At 41.7% G+C, this 10000-nt stretch overlaps 1 protein-coding gene across 3 annotated transcripts in view; it reads left to right on the plus strand.

The window, feature by feature from the left end:
- LOC134183428 (uncharacterized) overlaps window positions 1-2393 on the plus strand; it is a 5659-nt gene extending 3266 nt beyond the window's left edge. For all 3 annotated transcript variants that reach the window (XM_062650961.1, XM_062650962.1, XM_062650959.1), the window contains 2 exons: window positions 1-287; window positions 1408-2393. The exon at window positions 1-287 is cut by the window's left edge and continues 48 nt beyond it. In XM_062650961.1, coding sequence (XP_062506945.1) covers window positions 1-287; window positions 1408-2292 — 1172 coding nt within the window. In that variant the 3' untranslated portion in view covers window positions 2293-2393. The remainder of the gene's footprint in view (window positions 288-1407) is intronic.
- The last annotated feature ends 7607 nt before the right edge of the window (window positions 2394-10000 follow it).

Below are 10000 nucleotides of genomic sequence, written 5' to 3' on the forward strand. Positions count from 1 at the left end.
CATCTGTCTTTAATGTCTTGATGGTTATCTACGGCCTAAGGAAGCCGGCCATTTTGAGATGTAGCTCGAAAAAGGTTATGGCTGTTGAGGTCTGCTTTGCTTTGGGTGTTGCCGGAGTAATCGTGTCGGCCGTTCTTTGCACTTCGTCGTATAGCAACGACAATCTTCAGATGACTTGTGTTCCGAAAACATCAAACGCTCGGTTCTACTCGTTCACAGTGCCGTCTCAGGTTGTAGGAGTGATAGGCTTTATCATGGCGATACTCATTATAAAACGCATGAAACAGGTAGAGACAAAATTGGCGATTAATGTAACGTGAAATTTGTGTGTTGTGTGTATGTGTGTGTGTGTGTGTGTGTGTGTGTGTGTGTGTGTGTGTGTGTGTGTGTGTGTGTGTGTGTGTTTGTGTATGTTTGTGGGTGTGTGTGTTTATCAGCAAAAGACCTTTTACAGTGTGAAGTCACGCTGGAAAGATAGAATACATAGAGGCAGAAAGGAATTTGATATGCAACAGATTGTATGAGATAGAAAGGTTTGGTATTGTACAGCAAATTTGAGTCAAAGAAGAAACAGCAGTAAACTACAACAACATGCGAAAAGAAAACAAGAAAGAAACAATGATACATCTAGACAACATGCTATAGCTTGTTCAAAATGTACAAGGATTTTTCAAGATCTGGGGACTAAAAACGTCACAAATGTGACAGTTTCAAGGAAAGAAGAATTTCCTCTAGCAGTAGCCTACAAGCATCTAATCTCGTCAGTATGATGAGACGGTGTCGTCATGTATTTTGATGGACTGGATAATTGGTTGCCCCAACCGGATAATTGCTTGTCTGAGTCGGATAATTGCTTGCCCCAACCGTATAATTGGGCGGGAAATACTGTCGTAGTATTGTACTCTGAGAATATTTAATGACAATGTTCAAGATGTGTGTGTGTGTGTGTGTGTGTGTGTGTGTGTGTGTGTGTGTGTGTGTGTGTGTGTGTATTTGCATACCTTTAGTGGCAACACGATTGCTAATAGCGTTCGTACTGTAGTAAGTAGTGCGATACCTTCATTTTTGTGTGCGTTCCGAATAATACATGTGGTATTGGTTTCATGCTTCTTGGTTTGGTTGATTGGGTTTGCTGTGAGGTGCAATGGCAACGCAAAAACCATCACCTATCACAGTAATTGCAAAATGGACTTCTAGCAATTACAAATTTTTCCAAGCATTGCAGAACAGTTGATCCATAGAATTTCCAAATTTCTTCCAAAATTCACCTTGGCTATTCAATAAAGCATATACTTTTGCTTGCTTTTCCTTTACAATGAAAAGGCCATGTGCATTAAAGTGTCCGTTTTCACTTTGAACTGTACTGGTTACGTCTGCTTTTATAATATGCTATTATTTTGATTTTAGTCTTTTCGATTTCAATCCAGACATGGAGTAATAAGCAAGAGAGTCGACATTGCGGGAGTCGTTATCACTCGCCGTTTCTTGGTATTGGTGACAGTGGCTCCACTCGTTTTTGTCTTGGGATTTAGTATGCTAGAGATTCACGACTACTTTTGGTCCGATGACGCTGTCAAAGACATCACAAATTATATCTTATGCCAACAAACTAGCAACAGTAGTGACTGCAGGTCGTCGATCGATGAAGTAAGTTTAGCAGCGGCACCTTGCACCGTTTCGGTGTGTCACGCAACCTTTGCTGTTCTACTGATGTGGTACAGTCTGTTTCCAGGACCGGCTAGAGAGCTATGGACCGGTTACTTTCGAAAGCTGTTTTGTTGTAAGATCAAACAGAGAAGCGATAGTCAAACACTGACGCAAGAAAAGTGCAATGAAAGTCGATTTAGTACAGTCAAGGACAACTGGACGATGAAGATTAGTATTGAAAATGATCATAAACTGGAACAACTGCTAGACCAAACATCGAGCAGTATTAACGTAGAAAAACCGAGTAATTGTGGAGTAGGCGATAAGGAGCGTGTTGATTGTACAACAGAAGGCGGTGGCAGAAGCAGTTGTCCAAAGTGTGCTGACGATGACGACCATCAAGAATGTCATCATATTGAGAATGACGAAAATCATAGAATCACTGAAGTTTTGACGAAAGACTTAGGCAACATCGAGGCCACTTATAATAAGAAGACCGAAAAAGATGAAGTAAGACAGAAACAGAGAAGAGAAGTGTCTGCCAATCGGTTGTACAGGGTAACAAACCCTGAATTTTTGTGGGAGACTGATGAGAGCAATGACGGCAGGAAAAAGAGCAGTGTAGTAGATCAGATTCTGATATAGGTGGCATATATTGACTGTTACTGGAGCGCGATCTTCTAGTGATCTATTGCTATATGGAAACTGTCTGTAACGTTGCTACTATAGATGGAATATGTAAGAAATATAACAACGTACTAGTGTGTAATTACTTCTGCTGTCTATTGTAAAATTCCAACCTGTTTTGTAAAGTCTGCATTGAATAGCACAACCAATAATGTTTATTTTTATCACAGGGGTGTACCTATGGGGTGGCAGGGGTGGTTCAAACCGACCCAATTCAGTCGGAGGTCCGCTGCTACCTAAGTATACTACCAGTGTGCATGTAATATTTGCACCAGATGTTAGTGTTGCCTGCCCTAGTTATGGCTGGTGCCAAAATTGCAGCCTCAATGCACTTTCCAGTAACAATCAATTAATATTAATAGTACAGTAAATTGACTAATTCCAAACTAAAAAATTGGCTTAGTCCCACAAACCAAACTGTTCTAAACGATGGTCCTAAATCAATACTTGCACAACGTTCTTTATACAAGGTTAGCTGTTATCTGCGACCCCTAGATATAGACGTAAGTTAGCCATGGGTATATACCAAGCGTATACGACTCCCACGCCAGACCTGGTGCCCCAATTTTGAATCCTGGTGCAGCATTGTTGTTTGGTACCATTACTATGGCAGCGGCAACCTTAGATGTAGCAAATGTAACTGCTACTAGTGCTGGCCTGGGTCCCACGTTCCATGCAGATGTATGGCTAGATCGATTTACAGATTTAGAGTCCAAAACTCCTGGGCGAGCAATGTGCAGTGTCTAGCACTATTTCATGTAATTACACTATATATATATTATATATATATATTTAAAAACTAACCCAAAACCAACCGAATCCCCCACTCTACAAAATGTCTAGAACGTCATAATACATAGGCGTATGAACCGGGGGCCCCGAAGGGGCCATTGCCCACCCAATATTTAGCCTCCAAAGCGGTATCAATGCGGCGATTAGAGAGTCACAGAGGACCATCAATCAGGCCGGCACTCCAATGACCAATATCTGCCTCGATTCCCCGACCGTTTCTCCGCTGCGTTCTAGCAAGTTCTGTCCTAGTGTACGCTACTGCTATTGTGGAACGTGCTGAATCCGGGAAGTGGTTACAGAGAATTGTGCGATGGAGAGTAAGAAATCAGGAATGACTCTGTTTCATTTTGGCTTCAAGACTAGCAGGCAGCAAGCGGAAAGCACTTTACGCGACGAGGATGATGTGTTTCAAGAGGAAGTCGCAGGAAAGGGGAGTGAAGAACTACCGGAGGATGGTCAAAGTGGAGACACTGAAACAAAGAACTGCCGCCAACGTGTACTTGACCGGTCTCATGATATCGAAGGTGAGGCTGCTGCTCCGTTCCAACCAGATACAAAGTCAGGCTCTGAGGCAAGTGATGTGGAAGTAAGGGATGAAGAGATAGGATGTAGTGGAGTGTGTTGTGATGTCAGTTGTGTGAAAGCAAATCAACCTACATCTACCAAGGCGATAGCTGTGAGTAGGAGGCCTGGAAAAGGTAAAGGTCAGCATTTTCGGTTAGTGAGTCCCAGTTGGTTTGGCAAGTACCCTTGGCTTTCCATGTGTGAACGGACAGGCCTGCTATTTTGCTTCTATTGCACTACAGCACAAAATAAGCAAATTTTAACGGTGAGCATAAAAGCAGACCCTTCTTTCACAAGAGTTGGATTTCAAACTGGATAAAGGTTCTGCATTGCTTTTCTAAGCATAAATCATCTCATTCTCATTTTGAAGCCGTTATGAAGGTAAAGACACCACCAAATATCGGTGCAATGCTTGACAAGAACTGTAAGCAGCAGCAACGGTCTCGACAACAAATGCTGCTAAAGAAGCTTTCTTCCCTGAAATATCTCACCTGCCAGGGTTTAGCCATTAGGGGTCACATAGACAAAGAAGGAAATCTCTTTCAATTTCTCAAGCTGCGTGCTGATGATGATCCTGAGCTACAACGGTGGTTGAAAGAGGCCAAATACATGTCTCCAGAGATAGTTAAGCAAATACAGCTTATGGCTCTGAGCCTGCTCCGGAGCCTCTTGTTAGAAATTCGGTCAGTTCCATGGTTTTCTGTTCTTGCTGACGAAACAACAGACACATCATTTCACGAGCAAATGTGCGTAGCCATCAGATGGGTAAATTATAACTATGACATTCTAGAAGAGCCAGTCGGGCTGATGGAAGTTCCAAAAACGGATGCTGAGACGTTGACTATGAGTTTGAAAGACGTTCTCATCCGCTGTTTACTCCCACTTGATCAATGTAGAAGACAAGCGTATGACGGTGCTGCCAACATGTCTGGGCGTCTCCGTGGAGTCGTTGCTCGGATACGAAATGAACAGCCAAAGCACTTCATGTGCACTGCCTTGCACACTGCTTGCAAGACACCGCCCGTATCTGTACAATAGTTCGTGACACTCTGCAATTGGTCATAGAGGTGGTCAAGATAATCAAGTATTCTCCGAAACGGTCTAGTTTCTTTCATACTGTTAAATCACAGCTCTCTCCTGAGGCAAATGACCTATGGCCGCTTTGTCCAACACGATGGACAGTTCGGAGTTCCTCGATAAGCGCTGTATTGGCTAACTACAGCACTCTTTCCACAGTACTGGAGCAAATCAACGAAACCGGTAGAGATGAGTACGCAGTTGAAGCTGGTGGTCTTGCCAAGCAACTACAGACTTTCAACGTCTATTTAGGTTTAAAGCTGTGCCAATTAGTATTCGATCCAACTGAGCAACTCTCTAGGACTCTGCAAAGACGGGATTCAACAATTCAAGAAGCCAAACAAGCAGCTCTAATAACCAAGGATTACTTGACGAACAAGAGAACGGATACTTGTTTTAGCGAATTCTATGACCGGGTTGTAAGAGATGCCCAAAGCCTAACAGATGATCCTGTTTTGCCAAGGCAGCGTAACATTACTTGCAGACTGGATGACGGAGTTGAGGCGTTTCAGTACAGGACACCGAAGGAATTTTACTGGCAGAAGTATTTTGAAGCCTTGGATGTTGTAAGTGTTGAGATTGCGAGACGGTTTGCCCAACAGAACTTTTCTGTAGTAGTAGATATGGAACAAATGGTGTTGCCTGCATCAAATAGGGAACCCTTTACTGTGAGTCAACACTTCGAGATATCAGGGAGATTTTAACGTAGGAAGGTTGGATACCCACCTCAAGATGTTACCAGACATTGTCCAACGGTATGGTGAAATTACCGGAGTGCCATTGAAGAAAGTGACAAATGTCCGCACAGTTTGCCAAGCCCTGAAGGAAACACCTGGTGCTACAGCACTCTGCTCCGAAATACACAGGTTTCTAAAATTGTTCCTTACAATACCAGTGACCACCTCAACTGCAGAGAAAACATTTTCAGCTCTGCGGAGGATAAAGACTTACCTACGATCATCTATGACACAGGAGAGGTTGAATCATCTTCTTCTACTTCACTGCCACAAGGAAAGAACTGATCAACTAGACTTGCAACAACTTGCAAAGACATTTGTAGGAGCAAATGAAAGACGACGGCATTTTTTTGGAACTCTGTAGGTATATATATATTTCACGTTCTTAGACTGACTACAACTAATATAACAATATCTAAAATGCAGTACCTGGTTGCACTCTTTGGCCCCCCAATCTGACCAAACTTCCTACGCCTATGTAATATATATATATATATATATATATATATATATATATATATATATATATATATATACCGATATCTTCCAATAGACTTGTAATTAATAAATAAAATAATTAGAACAGAGCATGTTAATTAATTAACTGACTGGAAAGTTCACTAAAGCAATTAAAGAACCGACCCATTAAATGAGCTATAAGTACGCTCTTGTTTAACATTATTATCATGAGAATGGTTACAGTAATGCCTTTGTGGACTGCCAGCCGGCCAGTTGAAATGCAGCGCATGCGCATTGTTATCATCTGTCAATCCCCGGCTGGCCGATTGAAATGTAGCGCATGCGTTCATAGTTATCGCTGGTGATATTAGAGTGCCAGTCGATGTCATTATGTCTTTGCATCATGAGGTCGAGATATCTAATAGTTGCCGGATGTTGACAGTCTCACGTGCCGTTCAATGTGTCCATCCTTCTTCAATAATGTGATTCAAAGCTTTGTAGCCTAATGTAGCAATCAAATGTTTAGCACTTTAGTACTTTCTTATTTTACTCTATTTCGAAAATGTTGTTATCAAACGCTGCGACCTTAATTAATTAACTTAATTCCGACTTCACAAATATTGATTTTGAAATATTGATTTTGTAGTGCTATCCTGGTATTAGGAAAGTTGCAACATATGGGCACAGGGTGACAATAGAAGTACACTCAATCCTCTCAAATCCGGACATCTGAGCTCGACCACCTCCCTAGACAGGACACTTTTACCCAGCGCATATCAGATCTTGGGAGTCCAAGGTAATCTATTTGGCAAGAAATTTCCCGTCTAGACACTCAATTCTCAAGCCGTCTTGACTATCACGTTTCAGGTGCGTAGGGGAACGAGTATGTAACGTATGTAACCGTAGTACAAAGTACACATGTACATTACAGTCAAGTCTGTACACGCATACTGTATGCACAACTGACATGTACGTTTACATCAAAATGGTCTGGGATTCCAAAGATTTAACGCGCGTTAGCTATCTGTCTCTTTTAGAAATTTCTAGAATTTGAACAGCGGCTGGTCCCATACTGTTCGGATTAGGGAGGTTTGATTGTACCACAATTGGTTGAAAGCAATTTGATGTGAGCAATTTTATATATTGTAGATTGAAACACCTTCTAGTACTGAGCTACTACTAGGAAGTACTTCGAGGTGCCAAAACAAGTGGTTGCCTAGAAAAGTTCTCTAACCGGTGCATACATGTTTAGACATACGTCCTGAGGTGTTCCTTTCTTGTTGAGCACTAGTAGTCTCTAATATATTTTTCTGGCTGTGCTCATTTGCACATCATGCAAGCAGATTGCAGTAAACCATATGGTCAGAAACTTTATGTCTTTGATTACATACCACTTCTGTTGTGCTATCTACCAGTTCAATACAAGGTCAGTGTGGTCGACCAATTAAAGAGATTTGATATCTCTGATTGTCTAGCATCTTCTCGATGGTAACATTTATGCTGGGTGTACTATAGAAGTCATTGTCTAACAGGTAGCAACGAACATCCATGTGTATACTCACATAAAACCTAACATATTATATCGAATGGTGTAGGTTAGTTCTCCAGTTTGGAGTAGCTGATCAATCACACTGCAAAACCACGCCCCATATTTTATTTTTTACTTCAACAGTATGGACGTCCGCCGTTACCTGGAAAGTGTAATAGGCATGCACACTTTACCTGTCAGTGTCACCACATTTTTACATTGGCTTCAACCTTCACCATAATGAAATGCTGATGTGTTCGATGAAGAATAGTCAGTGTCGTCGGTACAATACGCAAACTAACGTTAAGCTGACTGTTGGTCACCTGAAGGAAACGTGGACGTTTCTACTTGACTCGTCTGCAAACTTCTATATAGGAAAGCTTTAGCCTCCCCATCCCTCTGTCACCGCTACGCCAACGGAATGGTTCTCTATGTCTGTGGAAGTCGTGCTGTGGGTAAGATGTACGGTGATAGCACGTGGAAGCCTATCCACACTCGATTCGAGTCGATTTTTGTAAGACTTGTTAAAGACTTTTGACCTTTGGAATGTTGAAAGGTCGTTAGATGTGCTCGTGTCGTACACGTCCCATCAATATGCTAAGTGGAAGTCATTTGTCTAGTCTCATCTCGGGTGACGTGTGGTGCATGGAGGTGCTCGACTCGCCCTAATTAATTAAGGGAAATGTATGTAGATAGCAAGGCTGCACCACCCGTAGTTTGGATAGAGAAGGTAGTTTAGACCTGACAATATACATACTTGCTATGATCTTATATTGCGATGTTCAGTTCTACTCTTTTCTTCATTCAGGTAAGGCTAGCATTGCAATCTAATTTTAGTCTCACGGAGTGTGCAGACACTGGCGGGTATGGGTTGCTAAACACGTGCGACTTCATTTAACTCCCTCACGTGCAACATTGTAATATACTTTGATTATTGTCTAGAAAAGCTTGAAAATTTCCCTGGAATTAGAAATACGTTGGTATTCGTGTCTGCACGACCAGAAAAATTTTTACTAAAGAATTGTGTTTTCCAACTTGTATTGTATATACTAAACCTACTGCCTAAACTCTCGTTTAAAATAGATAACCAACACTTTATTTGATCGAGAGATTTTGAGGCGGTAGCCTTGACAATAAACAGAATACGACATCATTGTATTGTCTCATTCTAACTCTAATAGGCAAGAAAAGCGCAAACTGTGATCCGTTTAATCTTTTTTTGCATGAAATTGGGTATTGTCTAGAAATACACGGGGACTTCCCGAAGGCGTTTCTCAGATTAGAATGTTTATAAAACAGTATGCAAATTGCATATTTCTGTATGTGCCAAATATATCGCCGCACTCTAAAAGTCTCTGTACAGTCTAGATTAACTCATATAGTTCACTGCAGTGTTCCTGAGCTCTAGAGCCACTTCTTCCAGCGTCGTGCAGTCACAGCCCGAGGAACAGAAGGAAGAGACCATAAACATATTACTCGTGGGCACGCGCCGTTTGTTGTTAAACGAAACAATGGTTCAAATGAAGGGCATGCGTGTGTCCTCTTTTCTGCTCGTCTGTTTTGTTGTTGTTATTCTTGTTGTCGTCAATGCGCTTCCTACCATCTTTTTCTCTATTTTATCGACTGAGACAGAACCCGAACCAGAGGTACAACGTCTGGTCTATAGAGTGAGTACTCATATACGATTGGTGATGTGTCATATCTCGTAGAGTGATTATCTGGGCTCGCACGACAACGACTCTATGATGTGCGATGTGCAGAGAGTAGCATCGGACTATCAATATATTGGAGTAGAACACGACTTTCTCTTGTCATCTGTTTGTCGAAGTTATCTTCCATGGATGAGCGAGTGTGAATATAAATATCTGAGGAAAAGCAACAACTGCAGCGGAATCATCGCGTTCGTGGACGGCTGTGGATTGGAAAGAACAGAAGCAGACTTGAAACATCTACTTAGTCTAAAGAGTGTGATCAGTAAAGACTGTTTATCCCACGGTCTACCTTTTGTTTGCAGTTATTTCTACAGACCTTTGGTAAATGATACATTGTGCAACAAGTATTGGCCAACAAGAGACCAGTGTACTGCCGTCAGGTCAGAACACTGTCGACAAGAGTGGAGCTTTGTAGAAGAATTTCAAAAGTCACGCAATTACTGTATCCGCCTCCCTGATTGTACACATCTACCAGCTCATCATCTAAATCTAACAGCAAGAGAGGTACTTGAATTTGACTGTTATATCTACGATACTATACTAAACTAACCCAAATTGTAGCTTCTTTCTAAATAAAGAAGCACCACAGTACTAAACTTTACTAAGTTACAAAACGTTTATCCACCTTGAATCTCATTAGTCAGAGCCAATAAAGAGTGTGAAAAGGGGGCTGGACACCGCCTTTTACGTGACATTGTCGACATCCAATTGCTATTGAATGAAAGTATGCAAATACATCATCTCATCGACTGGCATACTATCTAACACCAGGGATAACAATGAACGCATGCGTTGCA

Source organism: Corticium candelabrum, chromosome 8 (genome assembly GCF_963422355.1).
Source record: "Corticium candelabrum chromosome 8, ooCorCand1.1, whole genome shotgun sequence".
NCBI classification, from domain to species: domain Eukaryota; kingdom Metazoa; phylum Porifera; class Homoscleromorpha; order Homosclerophorida; family Plakinidae; genus Corticium; species Corticium candelabrum.